The sequence below is a fragment of the Anopheles bellator genome, chromosome X (genome assembly GCF_943735745.2).
Source record: "Anopheles bellator chromosome X, idAnoBellAS_SP24_06.2, whole genome shotgun sequence".
Lineage (NCBI taxonomy): Eukaryota > Metazoa > Arthropoda > Insecta > Diptera > Culicidae > Anopheles > Anopheles bellator.
This window is the reverse complement of record NC_071287.1, coordinates 8439857-8459286: the sequence shown is the minus strand read 5'-3', so window position 1 is coordinate 8459286 and position 19430 is coordinate 8439857. Positions and strand designations below refer to the sequence as shown.

Genomic DNA, 19430 nt, shown 5'->3' with positions numbered 1-19430 from the left:
CAACCCTAACCCTGTTATGTCGAATAGGCGTCAATGCCCCGCGTGTACACCGATCTTTGATTTTGGGCCTTTGCAGGTTTACGCATTCCGCGCACACGGAATACAAGAGTCGGAACGACGGAAGGATGAGAAAGACAGTTCAGAAAGGCAAGGGAAAGGGGGGAAACGGCGCAGGACGATGGGGAGGACGCGGAATTAGGGAACTCTCTCGTGTCACGGGTTGAAAATATAGCGGGTATCTTATACGAAGAAAGGGCTGGGTGGGGCCAGAGGCGCCCGAAAGCTTACCATGTTGCACTTTTGGGAGCTTTCGATTTTTGACTGACTGGCACACACACACTCACACACACACAAACGCGCGCACGCTCTCTCTCTCTCTCTCTCTCTCTCTGGCTCGCCCTCAGACGGCGGGTTCTCAGACTGTTCTCTTCGTAGTTGGCTGTTTTTTTCTATGCTACACACTTTTGTGTCGCACTGTGTTTTGCACTGATTCTCTGTGGCGTGTGGGGCAGCATATACCGATGATGCTACTGCTAGTAGGGGGAGGTAGGGGAACAACAACGTTTACACGAGCTACTTGGCCAGCCTGTGTGCGTGCGTACGTGGGTGTGTGAGTGGGTGGATAGACGGATGTTCTCGCACACAAGGGCTTGTGATTTGCATACAGCTTCGAACAGGGCTCCCCTGACCACTGTGAAGCCGATATGTATGGCCATGTGGTGTCTGATGTCAACACAAACTACCATCCCCCGCCGCCAATCACTTCACGGCTTGCTTCACCCACTCTGACAGACTGTAGACGATGCTGTCGCGGCTACTTTCACTGTATGTTTCGAGGTTAGGAGATTTCAATTTCGGAGAGACCCAATTGCGCCCCGGGTTGGCCAATTACACAGCAACAACGAAAAGGACGTAAAGAGAAATAGGAGGTGAAGAGAGAAGGAAAGAGAAGAAAGATAGAGAGAGAGCGCGCAATAAAACATGATACACGTAGGGGAGGAAAAAAAAAGTTGTTGCGAGTTACGGGATGAGAGTATGTTTTATGTTTTTGCAACCCCCTAGCGGGCGCGCTCTCGAAGGGCTGCAAACGGTCGGCCACCTGCGCCGGGAATTCGTATTCCCGTTCCGGAAAATGCAGCTTCGAACGCTGCTCTGTGAAGTGGAATGTTGGACATTCGAAAACATAAAGCAAACACGAGCCCGCACGCACGGCCCGTGAAAAGGGGGCCGTGGGTATCCGGAACGTCATCATGGAGCGTGCCAGAAAAGGGGGAAAAAAGAAGCTTTAAGGGTAGAGAAACAGGCCGCTCCCTGGTCGCTACCGTGTTATGCACCCTCTAACACACACGCGCACACACAGTCGCCCTATGTGCATGCATTTATAGAAACACACCAGGGTGTGTACTGCAGCAAACAGTGGAAAGGATCAGCCGAATACGCCCGTCTGTTCGAAATGAGTCACGGCAAAGGAACAATGGCAATCTATGCTCCGGTCGCAGCCGTCGCAAAGCACGCACACAGAGACACGCACGCACGGCCAGTTCAATCCGGGTTTCGCAACATGCACTGCACCCCGATTGTCAGTCGGTGCTTCTCGGGATGAGGTAATCACACGCGACAGCTAAAGCACAATGGAACACCAACCAACGCAGACCTAACACCTCACAACTGCCACGGACGACACACAAGCAACGACTAATCTGAGTAGCCTCGCTCGCTGGGCTGCGTTGGCTGACCGACACTGGTTGCGTGCTGTACTCTCGCTCGCACTGTCAAAACCACGAGTGGGCTCTCGGATGGCCGCAACCAGCTGTCACAATCTCCCAAACAAACATGCCCGATGGCGGAGCATAAAAACATAAGATTTGCATTGCTCGGCAACAGAAATAGCTCTTTCACTTCAACCATCTGCCAACCCACAACCTGCAAGTAGGCAGAGTGGGTTGGCCCTCCCTTCGCACACCGAAGCCATCGGGAAGGCAAACAGTCACAATATGAGCTGCGGCAAACAAAGCATAGGGGTCGTGCCTCGCCATGTCTGACGTGTACGGTTTGCTGCAATCTGTACATAATATCAATGGTTCAGGGGCACCACCGCATGTTGCCCGTATAAAGTCACAACGATAGATTTTCTAAGCTGCAATACAGAATTATAGAACAATCCGCGATTGTGTAGGCCGCCTTCACCACCACCAACACAGCCGGTGCTGTCAGCTGCATGTGCATCAACTTTATACAAAAAACATTATGCTCGGCAAAGTAACCATGGAGTTATGTTGGCCTACTGTTCGTATTCTTAAAGGCGTTTCATTGTTTCAACAGTGCCGAACCATCTATTGCTCATCAGATTTTACTATCGGCGCTAGCAACTGACTTTATCTGTGAAGAGCTGCTGCACACGCATACGCACTGTTCTTTGTGGATGTGTTTAGAGTTTACGAAGTAACACAATTTAGCAACATCGTGGTGAGTCGAGTGTCTAGATGTAATCGTGGTCGATCGAGGTAGACACTGCTGTCCGCTGCGTTCTTCACTGTAGCCAGATCGTGTTGTTGGGTTCTAAAGTTTCAAAACCTTCAAAAGCTAATAAACTTGATGTGAAAACCTAAGTGTGCTGTTGGTTCTGTGAAATCGGATCGAACTCGCGAGCGGTGGTTTAGCGCGAAGCCTTAGAAGACTCGGCAGCGTGAAGGTGTTTTGCTACCCTGCCAGGGAAAATTCCGTTCCGGGTGGAAGCAAAAACCCCACGATCATCCCCGTTGTGGGATAGTCCAGCAGCAGGTAAGTTTTGCCACAGTGTAACCACCGCTTTATGGTGATGCGGAGATGGTACCGTAGGAGAAGGTCAAACAACAATCGCTGCTTACGACTGCGGGTACCTTGAAACGGTAGCACCTTGAAAGGAAGATTTGCTGATGGCTGCGGGCACGCCAAATAAGGTGGTTTAAGAAGGTTGTAAACATGTATATTTTAGCGAGGGGCTAGCTCTATCGGGAACGTGGTTGTTTCCTTTGACCCTCCGCGCGGCCGAAGACCGAAGCCCCGTCAGATGGGAAGGGAAGTCGTCCACCGCACCGTTATATGTAGGTCATGGTTTTTACCCCTTAATGAGATACGAGACAGTACGAGAATGCCGTACAGCTAAATCCCAACGCGGGATCCAAATCTTCAAGGTACGATACGATTGCCCGTCACCACAATCGGACCCTATGGACAACGGAGGACCTATGGGTAACGAAAATGGATCTCGATTTCGTTCAAGTACCCTCAACAGTCTTTGGCGTTTATCTACCCTTGCCCATCGCCGGAGGTTTTCCCTCACAACGACCCCGATACCACTTGTTTTTGCGGGGTGCGGTCGCAAACCGCAGCGTTTATGCCATCGCCGTCATTCCACTACCGCCAATCTCGGTCGAGGCATTGCAAAAACAATAAACGCTTGATTCATTCCGGTGCTGCACTGGGACCACCGAAATAAATCGGGGGAAGTTGTTTACAAAAACATTGTGTTCGCACGATTAGCCACGAGCGGCGAGTGTAAGAGTTGTGCCGTTTCCGGATAGCCACCGCCGTACGTGCTCATTTTGGTGCCAAATTTTGTTTTCCTCATCTGGGACTACTGATGGTAAGCTGCCCGCGAACGCGTGTAATCCGTTTCCACGAATCAGGCTAAACGTTTGGCAAGCCACATACTTTTAGGAAAACAACTTAACACCGACACCGCTGGGCCGAGCTACTTGATAGAAAGAAATGAAGCGGCCCGCAATAAAGTTATTTCTTTTTAGCTTCTTATGGTGCGCGCCTCCCTGTGTGGGATGGTGATGCTGTATTTATTTGTTATTGTTAGAATGCCGACAAAGCCGTACTGAGCGTACTGCAACTGAAATTGTTGCACTCAAGTTGTACCACGTTGTCAGACGGCTCGGACTGACGTCTTTCGTATGGTAACCGATTAAATCGGTGCAGTGCATCTACGGAAGAGGCACTAGCCGAGCCATCCCATGTAGAGCCGTTGAAAGAGAGTGCGTCTGGACGACGATTCAACGGGAAAAATTGAGCGAATTCTGAACGAGATTTGCCCCACGTACCAACGGAACCTCGTTTTGCACGCGCTAGATGGCTGTCAGGTCATGGTGGGGGTTTAATGGAAGAAGTTTATTGCTTGACAGCGCTACTTGTTTTCCTATCTTTATCGGACCGGAGCGAATGCGTTGTGTTATGCGGTGTTTGCTTTGCATTGCCCTGCTCTGCCCATAAGCTAGTTCAAGCAAAACGGTAGCATTCAGAGCGCAGCATACAAAATAGCATGTGGGGTATGTGATCACCTGTCCGTCGGCACAGTCGAGAGGCTGCTTCAATGGCTGCTGAAAACGTAAGGACGCGAAGGTATTATCATACGCTTACTCAATCGCCACTCTATCGATACTAATACTCTGATACTTTTCAGCTCCACGACCGGCTACTTCTTAAGTCTGAAGCTTGTGAAAGGGTTTGCTGTACTTTAACACACAATCATAACCAGACCGGTGCGCCATGAGAAAGCACTCACTACCAACCAACAATGCTCGGTAGATGCGTCGTAGAGTTGAATATAATTGGCTTAGTGTGAGCCCAGCCCAGCCCAAGGCCAGTAATCAAGAGTGCGAGGACGATTGGCAGCGCCTAGGGGATACGAAATCGATAGCTCGCAACCCGAAGTGTCACTGTTGCTATTGTTCCCCACAATAATCTCCCGAGCGGCACTGGCAACTGAACAAGACAGTAGGCAGCTATTGTAGTGGCCCAGTGTGGCTTCCGTGGAAACCCTTCACCAAGGAACAAACGTGGGGGATTTGAACCGGTCCGCACCCCGGTTCAAGAGTGCACAGCCAATAGAGGAACGAAACCGCCCCGTCTCGTGCTGTTACACCGCCCCCACTAACACTTTCTGTGGGAATTGTCGAACAATATGCAATTGACCTCGGTGGTCGACTCGACTCAGCTCAGAATACATTCCCCCCAACCCACATCACGTATCCTAAGCCTGTGGTGGGGGAGGTAAAATGGGGTAGAAACATGCGCCCGGCAGGTCAGCGGCGCGCGCTAGAATAGGTTGGCCATCGTCTGGTTTCCCTTCAGCAGCATTCAATCACGTTTCTCGGATTGATTAATTTTTATTTCATGTGTGTGTGTGTGCGTGCGTATGTGTGTATGGATGACGGTTTGATCGACAGCCTGGTTGCTGGTATATGTGTTGATGAATGTCAACCACACAAAGTAGTCAACCGCCGGTAGTTCGCTCGAGGTTCGATTGATTGGTGCCCTTTCGATTGTTTCTAACTTACCTGCACGGTTCGCGGTTAGAGAAACAAGGGAGGCGAAACACATCGTGGAACAGAGAAAGAAAGAAAGAAAGAGAAAGTGATAGATAGAGAGAAAGAGAGAGGGAGAGAGAGATAAGAAAAAGTATGAAAAAAACAAAATAAGCTACAACATTCAGTTTCCATGGCATGGCTCACAACGAACCACCGCTAAACGCACTCAGCCACCAGGGATGTGTCCTCCAGTTCAGGATCTGCTTAGCTATGTCCAAGCAAACCGCAAGCAGCGCGGCATAAGCGAGCCAGTGAGACTAGAATGGGAAAGGGGTTGCAATGGGGATCGATATAAGGCTCCACCGAGGCAGAAGAGGCTGTTCTCGGGATGTTACTGTGGAACTGGAACTGGGTGCTTTCGCAACTACACCAGCTACACAACGCTAACATCTAATGTGTGGTTCACACTCGGGGGCTTTTTCCAGGTCGTCCGAATAATCGGTGTCTTTGGAGGATCTCTGCTCGGCGTTAACCTTGGCTTAGACTTAGAGCCGAACGACTCTATGCAGGGGGCACGAGGTGCACCTATTCTTCTCGAGAATTTAGAATGATTAATATGACCGCAAAGTACGAGTACGCAGTTAAAGATTCCGTTTCGGATACCTTTTCCAACCTTGCCGCCGAGTTTGCCAGGGAATTCACCTTGGGCCAGTTATTTATAATGTTTTGGGAATATATCATGATGCCACGAGTGTCGACGGCCTTATACTGCTTTTGGCTGTCGACAACAGGTATGTTGGTCACTGTTCAGAAGTGCATTGTGATTTTCTTCTCGCGTAACTAATGTCCCTTGCATACATCACAAAGTCTGACTGTTCCTAGGGTAGTCTACTCAGTTCGTGACGTAGGTGTAATATTAGATTTTGCGCCTGCAGCTTTAAGCACCACTATGATCATCGGCAGGTTTTCAGCAGGGTGTTAGAGTTTGTTATACGTCCATCGTCCATAGAATTCGCCGTGGCCTGACGTGCTCTTGTTCGTCCAATGCTTTGATACGCCGGTGTGGTAGGGCATCGCCACAGCCAATGTTGGAGCTCATGAATCCGTTCAAAGAAGATACACGAGAGTGCTCATTTCGAGGAGTGGATGGTTTCACCATAACAACCTGCTGCCTATTGCTCCCCGTATTTGTCCCCATTAAATCAGAGGCGACTACCAGTTGCGTTGCCCCCGGCTTGTGTTTAAATTGTTAGTGCTGTTTCAGTGTCCCGGTATGTGACTCTCGCGACGACGGGGCCACGAGACGGTCCACACGTCACGAACATCTGTCATCAACAACGACAGCGGGTGGGTGCCTGTCCTTCGCTCGGAGCGCGCGGAGCAGCAGCAGCCGCAAACAGCCGCAAACAGCTGGCATCCGACGACTCCGGCATTACAGGGTCGCTCCAGAAGAAAGGACCACAGATCTTTGGATCCGCAACCGCAGTGAGTGCGGGTGACATTGACGTGACCAGTGCATAACCCATCACCTAGGGTACGGGTTAGTTCCGTACTGCAGGAATAGCTTTTTTTCAATTTCACTTGCTTGCTCGGTTAAGGTTTCCGAGGAGTTCGAAAAGACTTTGACGCCACAATGTGCCTCTGGCTGGGTGTGGGTCTTGAGTAATCTATCACTTGATGGGGCATATCACACTGCCCCAAGCAATTGGCAAACGGTGGGCTAAATTTAAATCGTCAGGATGCTCAATATAAAGGATCAATAGCACACACGCAGCGGCGCGCAGTATCTGTCTGTGTGCTCAGTGTGTCTGTGTGGTGGAGGTCGGTGTACGGTCGATATCATTCATAACTCTTTGTGGTCCGTTTGCTTGCACGGGCCGTATATAATTGGGTTCTCTCTCTCTCTCTACTTGTCTATAAGAGCCGTGTTTGCGTATCTCAGTCTCTGTTGCTTGCTGGGCAGAAACTGCGGTTGCTGCTGCCAATCTACTGCTGCCTGCCTGCCTCCCTGCCTGCCTGCCTGGCTGTCTGCCTGCTCCATCGGGCTGTAGTCAACATTTAAAAATAGTACCGCAGCAGGGCAAAGGCGTTGTTCGCTGCTTCTGCGATGCCGTACTGATGCTACAGTAATGGCCATGCCTCAGACAGAGCAGAGAAAGAGATAAAGAGACAGGAACTGAGAGAGAGAGAGAACGTACCTTTCTTTTCGTTCAACCACCCAGCCTGCAATATCTGAAAAATGCTGTTGTTGCTTCAAAAGCTGCTGACGCCACAACTGGTGACGATTTGGTCACAGAGCGGCAACACTCGGAGCAGCAATATCAGCGCTTGAGTCGGCTTGAGAGGACCGATGGATATCTGGTAGATCCATCTACATACATCCCCCCAAAAGGCTTCCTCGCCTAGAATGCGCTAGAAAGGCTCCACGGAAGTCCCAACCCCGGGGCCCACCAAGGATCTTGGAAGCTCAGCATTAGGTCTGAGGCCAGAGCCAAAGCCAGAGCCAGAGCCAAAGCACACAACGGGGCATGGAACACCATGCGATACCCTCACCCACCCACAACCACCCATCCCACCCCACCTTACCCCCTTTCGTTCCGTTTGGAACCGTTGTACTTACTTCCTCGATCTTGAAGGTGGTAACGGACTTTCTGGTGACATGGTGCGTCTCCTCGAACTCTTCGTACGTTTCGGCCATAATTGGAAGTTCGGCGACTTCGACTTCACAGCTTCAACTCTCTTCAACTATTCTATTTTCGATGGCGCACGTTCACACTACTGCACACTGTCTCTCTTTCTCTCTCACTCTCTCTGTGTTGCTTCTTTCTGTTCTTCTTCTCCTCCTTCTCCTTTTTCTTGTTTATCTTCCGCTATATGTAGGCTGCCTATGTGGGGATAATTTTTATTTGTGTAGAATTATACGTGTATATATAATTCTAAATATATATACATATATATATATATTTTTATATATATAAATATAAATTACACACTCTCATACTGAAGAGAGAGAGAGAGAGTGATGTCTTTGGTGGTGATCGGTGAGGTTCGCTGCGGATGTTGGTGGTAGTGGTAGTTGGTTGGGTTGTGGTTGGTAGAAGAGCCCCTGCACTTTCGTTATCTGTCTACTTGTCTCTCACTCTCTCTCTCTCTCGCTCAAGCTCCGGAAATGACACAAAAAATCGAATCTGAGAACTCCTCTACGACGTTGTCGGAAAACCGGGTTTTTAGGCTACTACTCCACCAGCGCGGCCCTAATCGGGCGCAACCTCCTCCGCACTCTCTCTCTGTCTCTCTCTCTCTCGGGAAAGTCTTCGAGCACAGAATATCACATCTCGGAAGGGGGTGGTTGCATTATTACATAAACTTTCCCTTTTCTTGCGCCAGGCGTGCTGTCAAAACAATAGAGAGTCATGGCCGCCGGGGGGACACGACCATGGTCACGCACAATCACACGCACAAGCACTCGCGCTAATCGCACACGCACACACACGTACGAGGACCGATAGGGGTTGCTTCTACTCTTCTTGTCTTGGGGAAGAATGGTAGCCATTTTAAAATATAAGTATAGCTCGGTCGATCTGAGCTCTGTTTGCCGCCCTCTGATATGGAGCTGGGTGGCGCTGGGAGTTGATAGAATGACGCGAGGCAGTGGTCGTCGCCGTCGCCGTCGGCCTCCTCATCTTCATGGAGGCGCCTGGTGATGTGCGTCACCAGAAGGCAGGCAGGCAAAAACGTCATCACGTCGTCGTCGTAGTGGTCGTAGTAGTTGCGCAAACATCGCTGACGCACAGCAACACACACACATACATACGCTTGGTGTTCATAGGATGAAAACATAACTATAAAAGTACATTTCCCGTGCGGCTGCCGCGCGCGCTCTGCTGTCACGCCTTGGTGGCAGAAGATTCGCAACACCGCTATCGCCTACACCTCACAGACACAAACCTCACCCCTGTCACGCACGGAGCAGATACACGCGGGCGAGCGCATCACTCCACTTGCCGATCTTGTTGGACGCGCTCGCGCACGCGCCACCGCTTCCCTCTACTACTCTGTGACTCCCTGATGCTAGGGGGTTCCACTACATGGAACTCTCAGCCTGACTTATGGGGCCGACCTGATTAGCCTCCGACAATCATATCACTACTAAGGAACCGACGAGCGAGAGAGTCAAGATCTCGAGAGAGAGATCGAGATCGAGATCGAGATGAAGAGTGAGAGATGTACAGAGAGAGAGAGAGCTGCAGGTCCGTGGACTGGGTGTGTAGACATTAGGTCCTTTTTAGGGTATAGAGATACCCCATCTCAGCCGGCCCGATCTCTGACGTGATAAGGTCAGGCCCACGACACACCGGACTAGTAAACAAAACCGGTACCGACACTGCAACAGGACACACCAGAGTTTTGGGAAAGGTTCTCCACCGGAAACGTAGAATGGGCTCGGCGTAACGTAACAACTGAAACGCGAGACGACAGGTCCGCTATCCACCACACTCGCACACAGTCCTTGCGGCCACCATCAACACCACCACTACCACCACCACTACCTACGAGGGGGGGTCTGTTTCGGGCTGCGGACAGGGCCCTGCGGTTCTGCTGGCTTCGATGGCCCCCGAACACTGTGCGCGCTGCGTGTGTCCGTATAGGAGGAGTCTGCCCTGTCTGGTCTCTGTGCCCTCCTGTGTGCCAGTTGTTGTGGCCCCGCTGTGTTCGCTGATGTGGGGTACGACACGATCGGCGCGACAACAACACTCGATACCAACTGCGCCAGCTCTTGGCCGAGATTTTTGCCGGCGCTTGTCGCTCGGCGCAATCTTGCGGCCGCGCCGCCGCCGTCGAGGGAAGTGCGCGCACGCGCACCCCTTGAACCACGCACACGCACAGCCAGACAGACAAGGAGAGACAGATCAGGCGCATGGCCGGGGCCCGGCCCGGCCCGATGGGTAGTGCGCCGGTCGATCCGGGCCTTGCGTACGCGCCGCGGGTTGCTCGAAAAGAATCCCTCTGACAGTTGAACAGTGAAAACATCTTTCGACCGGCGCGACGTGGGGCCAACAACTCCGTCCGTAACAAATACACAACGTTACAGTGAGCAACAGACAGATAATCTTATAAAAGGGTCGGCACCATAAATGGCTACTATATCCGCCGTCGTAGCGCCATCCTGTTGAAATCAAATGTCCAAATTTTCAAGCTTCAATTTGTAAGTGAACATGTTTAATAAGTTAGTTTGGAAATAAGTTTTTAATATTTTCCAATTTTCTGCCAGCATATAGCGTCCCATTTCATAAATGTCATAGTTTCTGCAAAATGTTTACAACTTCCCGAATGAAATTTACTACAGAATACGAATAGAATATTTACTAAAATTTACTTCCCGCTACTATAGAATGATCCGTGCTGTTGGCGGTTAGCACTCCTTCGAGAATCCCCTTCATTAAACCGTTGTTAGTTTCGTACTTTTGACACTAGATAGGTACGCCTTTTCAAGCCACGGTAACGTATCGATCAACCCCCCCGGGGGGGCGCTGATATACGTGCGGGTGTGTATATCTGTGTGTGTGTGTGTGTTTGTACGCGCATTTCCCGTGATTCGCTATTTTATTTTCTTTATGACGTTCTTCGACAGACAGGGGCCGGCGTGTTTGAGAAAACTGTTTCCGTAAGAGAGAGCGGTGGGGTGGGGTGGATCCCGTTGAAGAAGAGGAATTGAGGAAGGGCGTGGGAAAAAGGTAAAACAGTAACAATAACAACCTGGCCCACGGAATGCACACGGTAGAGGCGGCGCCGTAGCTTTGTACGAAATCCTTCGCCGTTCCTCTCCGGTCCGGAATAGAAGAAAGCGAAAAAATCCCTTTCGTCCCCGGCAGTTGTCGTCGTCGGCCGAGTGGCGCAAATGTGGAACACAGTTCCCCTCCCACTTCCGGTAACGTGCTCTCGGGAGGGAAATGAGTAGCCTGGGTCTCCACCGGCAGGGCTTGGAGCCACTTCAAAGCCAGTAACAAAAACGCCGGATGGTTTCAGACAGCATCAAGGGACATACAGGACGGCCGGATAAACGATGACAGGAAATTGGCCACGTCTTCGGCCACCTCTAAGAAACTCTAGCGGCGCTAGAGAAGGAACTTGTAGCAGTGTGTTGCTCATGCTCACTTATGCTATTGTTACTGATACTGCTGCTGCTACTACTGCAGTGCAATGTTCTCAGGTCTCTGTCTCTTGTTCGTGGTGCTGGTGGTGGTAGGGGGCTACTGGCACGTCTAGGTTTGCAAAATAGCTGCTGTAAGTTTTCTAGCTGCGTACTCACATTCCGAGTAGAAGCTTCGGGAATGATGGGTCGGTACGGAGAGCCACAGGTTTTCCTCTACTGCAAAACAAAGTATCCTTTCCCTGGTACATGCCATTGCACTCAGACAATACTGCCGACGGGGGCGTGCTGTCGTCATACACATCGCTGCGTACAACCCGATGGTATTACTGTTGCCCAGACTGTTTTAATTAATTGAGCTAATTCTGTTACATTGCCCGGAGGTATTCTCAGCTACTCGAAATGCTCACGTGCTCTCAACGTGGCCGGCAGGTAAGGGCTCTGTGTAGGGTATCTCAGTATCAGTATCCGGTGAAGCCGGTGGTCCGGTAAGACGCTTTCCTTCAGGAACTGTTACTGCTGTCATTTTGTTTATTACTTCGATTCGAAACTTTCGGGTCAATACAAACAGGAAGGGCCTACGCCGGTGTGGGATCTTTTTGGCAACATCGCCAGAGTTGCCTGCAGCACACAGTCTCCAATATTGCATACACACTATCATCACCACCATCACCCCGCCATCATACGCGCTGTACGCGGTTCTCCAATTTTAACCAACGCCCTTCCTGCCAACGTCGCCGCTCTCGCCCCCAAATCCAATTCGCCTCTCTCCGCCATCTTGCGTCAAGTGTCACTAGCTGAACCCTGCGCGGTTCACTACTGGAACTGTAAACTCTTTTTATCCAAAACCAGGGCTGTTCGTCGTCGTTGATTGACCTGTGGGTACGCGAGACCGAACGACTTGGGGGTCGTTCGGTTTCTTCTTGTCCCAGCGTTGACAACACCCCGCACCGCCCCGCACCGCACCGCCCTGGTTGCACTTCAAGGAAGTAGAAACACACCGCACTCGTACACGGAAGATAAATAAAACTATTTTTAATTCGATTCGAACCGCCTCCGACCGAAGCCAACAAGCGAACCAGCGGCGGCGACGTCGTCGTCGTCGTCGTTGTCGTCGTCCTCCTCGTCGCCACTGTCAAGTGTTTTCCCTGCTTCTCTCGGTGGTGGTTGGGCGGCGGCCAGTGCCAGTGCTGGTGTGCTCGACTCGGTGGTACCACCAGAGAAAGAGTATTTACATTGCCGCCTATAATGCTACCATTTGAACGAAGTTTTTTTGACACCACTGGTTCGTGAAGTAGTTCCCGAAACGGGATAACTTTCTGAGCTTTGAGGTAAGGCCGGAGGACAGTGGGACACCAAGAGTGCAACAATTCAGTAATATAATCGCAATGCCGGCAATTCTGACTATGTCTATGCTTAAATTATTATTATTAGAACGGACAGAGCGCCGTATGAAGCACCAACTTGAAGTTGATGCACTTCGTCCGGGTTCGAACCGACGTCTTTCGCTCCGATTAATCGGTGCAGCGACCTCTAGCGGCCTCATCGATGATCCACAGACGAACCATCTTAATTGCAAGTGACAATCGCTCACTGGTTTTTGATCGATGTTGAATCCAATCCCGAGTCCCGAGAACACCTGACGGGACACAGGGTGAATGCCCCAGGATCCATGTTGCCTGCTGGCGCAGCGTGGAGCGTAGAGTACCACGACTGTTATCGCACTAGCATCTGCTCGCTTGTCCTTTAACGGTCCATTCCTCCGGTCGGCGGCTAACTAACCGTGCGAAGCCGCTCATTCTCATTGACGAAGGTGTAAAGGGGTTAGTCCAAGGATACAGAGCACCCGTCTGGAACGCCTGCTGTGGGATATGAGGGGGGCCTCCAGTTCTCGGTTACTCTCGTACAGCACCCCTTGCCGTCCGGAAAAGTAGCGTGCGCGGACCGGTCAACAAACTACTGCGTCATTGCCGTTCGAACGTTCTCGGAGTGAAGGGCCACTTTCTGCGATGTGCGCCCTTAATACGGCGTTCTTGCCCACCAACCACTACCACCGGGCAGCCGGTAACACTTAACTTCAAGCCAATTGAAGGGACGACGCGCGTGATTGGATCACTACTGCCTATACTTACTACCGCTACTTTTTCCTCGTTTTCCTCCATTTCTCTCTCGGGTGCTCCCTCTTTATCGTCTCCTTCTCTCTCTCTCTCTCTCTCTCTATCTAAAGATTGCTTGTAGAGGTCAGCTATCGCCCCCGTAAAGCTAGTTCGTAGCAGAGTAGTTTCTCCGTGACGGTCTTCCGACTCATGCGTTGCAGTTGTTGTTGTTGTTGAGTTGCGTATTGTCAGCAACAGTTAATAACGTTCGCTTACGAGACTGGACCATCTTGCGGCGGGCACGCGGTGGCCATCTCCTGGCCGCTTCCAGTATAGTATTGTAGCCTTGAATGAAGTGTGATATGCTGAGGTGTGGGTATCGGTGCCGGAATAGTCCTCTAACAGTGGTCGGTGTCGGGTCAGCTCACAGGAACCGCTCATCGCAACACGCGCAATAAACCCACCCGCGGTCGATGTCAAGCTCCAAAGACTCCTCGAGCACAGCTCGCTGTGATCCCTGGGGATGGGCGACGGCCATTAATTGGAAGTGATGGCGGTAGTGGTGGTGGGTGCCGGTCATGGTTCTTGGATGTTAATGAGGCTGAGAATGAGGAGGATGGGGTCGAACAACAAGGACCCATTATTACCCCCGGCCCGAAGGATGGAATCCGTGTGCCTCATAGCATGGGGCGCCGTAGCACACGACCATCGAAAACGGTCGACCACACAGGGGTTGCCACTCTCGGTCGCCCAGCTAGTAGAAGAATCCTTCTCTTTTGTTTCGACCAGCGCTCTGGAAACACACGCGCACGGTAGTGGAAGGCCAAAGCTTATTAATACAGCAGCGGGCACACTCACCCACACACCCTCGCAAGTAGCAACAACCTGGCGAACCTTGGATGGCGCTCGGTTTTCTAGGCGGCCGCCCCGGAAGGGATTTGCTGCTGAATATCGCCAGGGACACTTTGTCTTTGAACGTTCTTCACATGACAGCTAGAGAGAGAGAGAGAGAGAGAGAGAGAGAGAGCGAGAGAAAGAGTGTACGAATGAAAAGCGGAGAAGAGTTATTTTTAATTCCTTGAAGTGGAATGAAAAGGATCGCTCATCCAAAAGGATGAGCCGTTGATAATGAGCACAGCCAGCTCTATGTTGATGATGGCTAGGAAGGCGCGTGTTAGGAAATAAAACACACTCATCATGCGAGAGAGACCAGCTGTGTGTGTGCGTTTGGATGGGGGTGGTGGAAGGATGTACATAACTGTGGAAGCTGTGTGTGCACCACCGCACCGGATACAGGTTGCAGCAGCCCCGGTTCCCAAAACGATACCCTCGAGGACTTCGCCACCAAATACTTCAACACGTGGGCGCTTATGTGTGTGTTGTGCGAGTATTTCGATTAAGCATAGCCTGAAAAATTCCGGAAGCACGACCAACTAAGAATATGTCATCAAGATTCTACCAGCAAAGCCCCGAGCGCTACTCAGCTCTCCTTCTCGTCGCTGCACAGTGGCTCCGAGATTGGTCGTAAATAGAACCTTTTAAAACCTGAATAAACGAAAGTGTTGTTGCCGTTTGTACGTATTACTAGGGTGATCATTAAGTTTTAACGTTCGATACCAGAGGGCACTGCTATGGGCCATTTTACAAGCCATTTAGTATCGACATGTCACAATATTTTTTACATCTATGATGACGTCATCAGTTGATGAAAAAAGCTTTCCGGGGACGATTGTTTTTGGTTTGAAAACAGATGGATGTCGCAAGGGGCCAAAACTAGTGAATACGGCAAATACGCCAACAATTCGAACTTTAATTAATGGATTTTTGCCATTTTCAAAATGCTCTTGTGACACGGTGCGTTGCCCTGATGAACGAGGATGTTTTTCTTCTTCAAACCGCGTCTTTTTTCACGAATTTTACCATTCGAATCGCAAAAAAGGATGCTTACACCTTTTTGGGCGAGGATGTTTTTCTTCTTCAAACCGCGTCTTTTTTCACGAATTTTACCATTCGAATCGCAAAAAAGGATGCTTACACCTTTTTGGGCGATTTCTGGACATGAACTCGTTTCGGAGCTGAAGAAGTAGGTTCACACGATTCTCATAGTCATTCAAGATCATAGATCATAGTCAAGATCATCAACATATCCTATCGAAAACACCTTAAATGTTATCAAGAAAAAGACATTCGAATGCGTTTTTAGCGAATACGGCACCCATTTTGCAAACAGCTTTCTTGAACCCAAAAGTTCACTCAAAATGTTGGTTATACTGCTCAATGAGATGGCTAGGCCTTATACTAAATCTCTTTAAGTGATTCGACGATTTTCCAATATCTCCAATATCGATATCTTGTATTGTTATACGATTTCAGTTGTTGTGTCTGTTTTTTTACGTTTTTGATATGGATCGCCTTGAAGGCTAGTACGACCACGTTTAAAATCAGAAACCCCCCTTTTAACCCCCAAATTAACACCAGATATACCACCGTTTTCAATATACCTATTTATACCAGACCAGTCAAAATGACTGGTCATGTGAAAAATTGCTTATTATGACTACAAAGGGTTTATTCATTCTATAAAAATAATAAAACAAGTTTAGTCATGTTAATCGTAAACGATAAATGGATTTGTATACATTTTTATATAACAAAACACTTAACTTTTATCACTTTGTTGGATACACTTTCTACATAAGAACATTTTTCGCCCAACACACTTTCCGCATACACTTCTTTTACATGCATTACAAATATACTTAGTTTTATTGTTATTACAACATCCTATTTGATGACAACATTTGCGTGCAGAATCCGTGCCACTTGTAGTTGGAAACTCAGTTCTCTGTGATTTTTGCATTAAAGTCTGAAATTCGGAAGCAACTTCTTCTGCTAATCGAAAGAGAAAGTCTTTCCGTGAAATGTTTTTTCCTGTTGTGTTCTTGTACAATATCAAACTATTGATACCGGCCAAGTCCAGCATACTGAAAAACACTTGAAGTGGCCACCTACTGGAACCTGATTTCACTGTATATTTTCGAGCCATATGATCAGTGACATCAACGCCAAATTTGGTTCCATTATCAAATGATACAGTTTCAGGCAATGTCTTAGAAGCTTTATCAATTTTTACATGCTTATGTCTTGTACTTAGTACAAGCACTTTCTTTTTTGGTTTGCTCTTATAAACAGTAAGCGAGCATCCATTGCATGTGTACAACAACGTGCCATGCTGTCTTTTTTCAGTTTGCAACTTTTCGACAGTTCCCTCTTGTTTGCGCGTATACTTCCAACCAAAGAAATGTTTTCAGCTCTTAGCCTTATTGCCAAAGAAATACTTCTAAAGAAATAATCGGTTGTTACAGTTCTTCCCTTCATGGTAGTTCACGGCTCAAGAAGTTTCATTACCACAAATTCGGTTAGGGGCGTTGAGGCATTTCGAGCCTCCTCTTTTCCTAAATACGGAAAACCATACCAAACCACGGTAATATAAGCTCCCGGTTTGAAGCAGTTTTGACTATTTTCAATATTTTTTCCCAAGCTCTTGAAACTAAAGCGAATTCGTCTGTTTACAAACGTTGGCTCCTCTGATTTTTATTGTCGAAGCGAATGTACTGTAGGATCTCGGTAAAATCACGTCGATTCATAGTACTGGAAAAAAGGATGGTCCCCCAATAGATCACATTCTAAGCAACATTTGCCGTTTTGTCCTAAATTTCTTCATGGAAACAAGGACGAGTTATTTTGACTGGTATGGTATAAATCTTTTAAAAAAATATATTTTTTACTAACATATATATAAAAAAACATTATTTATAGAATGTATTCTTTACTTAGAGCTATTAAAAGTCATGACATCATTTCGGGAAAAAAATTATATGTAGTGGAAATTTGCAATTCAAACTGCCCGACCAGTCAAAATGACTGGTGTGGTGTATCTAGTCTTTAAGGTGAAGAGTCCTTATACACATTCAACATTCGTTCCTAAATCTCCTTTGCTTTTAAACCTTCCAAAAATTAAAATTAAGTCACTGCACGATCGGGAGAGCGTCCCCACATTTAATCCCATTTTTCTCCAAAGTTTAAAATGTTCATTAACCATATTATACGGCACGGTATTTGCCCAGGTGATTGTATCATTTTTCAGCAATGTTATGATGGATTATGTTCGATTATGTTGCATGCAACGCTATAAAATGCTTGACATTTAATATAGTCCGTAAGGGAATAAAGTGCCAATATTACTTGATCTGCTTCTCCACGATAGGTAATTCAATTCCCACATTTCACACGTTTTCGGACACCCACTTCCAGGGAGCGGCCACACTGTTCACTCTACTGGCGGCGGTATCTGGCTATCTCTATTTCCGGAAAAGCCCACAATATCCTCACGCGAGTGAACGCGAGGAGAACTTAAAACCACCCGCCCCCCACACACACAGACACACGTGTTCGCGCGGCCACCCACCCACCACCCATATCGCACCACGCTCCGGTGTCAAAGGCTAACGGAGGCCAACGGAGTCGTGCCTCGATGGTCCGCCGGAGACCGTACTCGTGCTCTCATCGTGCTCGTGTGCTTAGCTCGTGATCTCACACGTTGTGGAGTGTTCTACTTCTTTGCCTAGCTTTGTTTTCCTGTTGCTTTTTCGCTGTTCTGCTGCTGAGCTGCTGCTTTTGTTCCAGCCTCCCCGTCTGCGTCTGCCCTGCCCTACCGTTCGTAACCATTAACCGTTGAACCGACGAACCGATGTTACTTTTTTGGCTTTCGCTTCAACTCCACACTCCCATGAGCTTCGGAGCGCGCGGGCTCCGAAGCTCGGCGACTGGAAGCGTTACCTCAGCCACCGCACAGTCGGTCTCTGGTGGTCGGTTGGGTTCGGCAGGTCGGTTAGTCGTTTGCCAACTTCTCTCGGTATCGCCGCTCGGTATCCCGGTCTGGCTCGCACGTTGCATCACTTCCACCTGCTGCTGCTTTTTCCTTGGCAGTGTGTCGAGCGTAGTAGCACCTGTCGGGTACGAGGCGTAACGCGTCGCAAATTAACTGTTCCGAACCGCCATTCACACGATTAGTGTTTACCACACGCACTGTGGGCAGTAGTAGTGAAAGGACCACCTCATTCCCGGAGGACACGCGTCGTGGTCCAGTGCGGTAAGGGCAATCCCTCGGGTTTCGGGGGCGACTAGACGCGATAACCAGTTGCGGCTGGTTGTCAGTTTCAGCAATCCGGGGTTTGGCTTTATTGTGGCCTTGCTTGTGAGCTGTCAATTGGCAGTGCGGCAGCAATTGCCCGAGTGGTCGAATTGTCGGAAGTGCTCGAATTGTTGTCTCATGGTTCATTCGATTCTGTTTTCAAGTGCACGGAAAGGCAAGGAAACCTCTACCAAACTGGGAACTTGGTTTCCAGCACCGGACACCGCACACATCGCTTTGCGTTTAGTGTTTGACCCAGTTCTCCATTTGTGTCCCCATCATATCAAGCTACAATTGAAATGTATTCTTTTTCTTTTACTCTCGTTTTAACACAGTTCGAGTGTGGTGCGCAGCGAAGGATTTTTTGCGCCAGCTCGTCGAAGGTAGATTGTCTGTAAAGCCACTAGAACACAGCCACGTACGTGCGAACGCAGCGAGGAGTACAGCAAACTGCAATCAAACTGTTCCCGGAGAAGGTGGTACAAGCAACTTACTGTGCACCAAGGCAAGGACGCACTACATTAGCATACCACTAGCAACCAGCCAGCCAGCAGCAGCAGCAGCAACATCAGCATTATGTCAAGTGGTGTTGAAGAAATCCTTTCCTACAAGCGCGACTCGAAGGAGGACCTCTATGCGCTGCTGAACTGCAATGAAACCTCAACGGTAACGGCAATCGGTTTCTCTCTCTCTCT

The 19430-nt window shown here is 49.2% G+C and overlaps 2 protein-coding genes across 25 annotated transcripts in view; one reads left to right on the top strand and one right to left on the bottom strand.

Annotated features, from left to right (window-relative positions):
• LOC131213969 (tropomodulin) overlaps positions 1-10063 on the bottom strand; it is a 23237-nt gene extending 13174 nt beyond the window's left edge. For 10 of the 23 annotated variants that reach the window (XR_009156990.1, XR_009156991.1, XR_009156989.1 and 7 more), the window contains exons 1-2: positions 9849-10063; positions 7915-8179 (exon numbers count right to left, since the gene is read on the bottom strand). Coding sequence is in view for 16 of the 23 variants with exons in the window: in XM_058208229.1 (XP_058064212.1) it covers positions 7915-7992 (78 nt within the window). In the remaining 7 variants the exon portion in view is untranslated. The other 13 variants (XM_058208230.1, XM_058208237.1, XM_058208233.1 and 10 more) reach the window with 13 other exon arrangements.
• The window catches only part of LOC131213971 (J domain-containing protein), a 22520-nt gene continuing 5607 nt past the window's right edge, over positions 2518-19430 (top strand). The window contains exons 1-2 of one of the 2 annotated variants that reach the window (XM_058208246.1): positions 2518-2781; positions 19071-19401. In XM_058208246.1, coding sequence (XP_058064229.1) covers positions 19312-19401 — 90 coding nt within the window. In that variant the 5' untranslated portion in view covers positions 2518-2781; positions 19071-19311. Of the gene's footprint in view, positions 2782-18453; positions 18694-19070; positions 19402-19430 lie in introns of those variants that run through there. The other variant, XM_058208247.1, reaches the window with a different exon arrangement.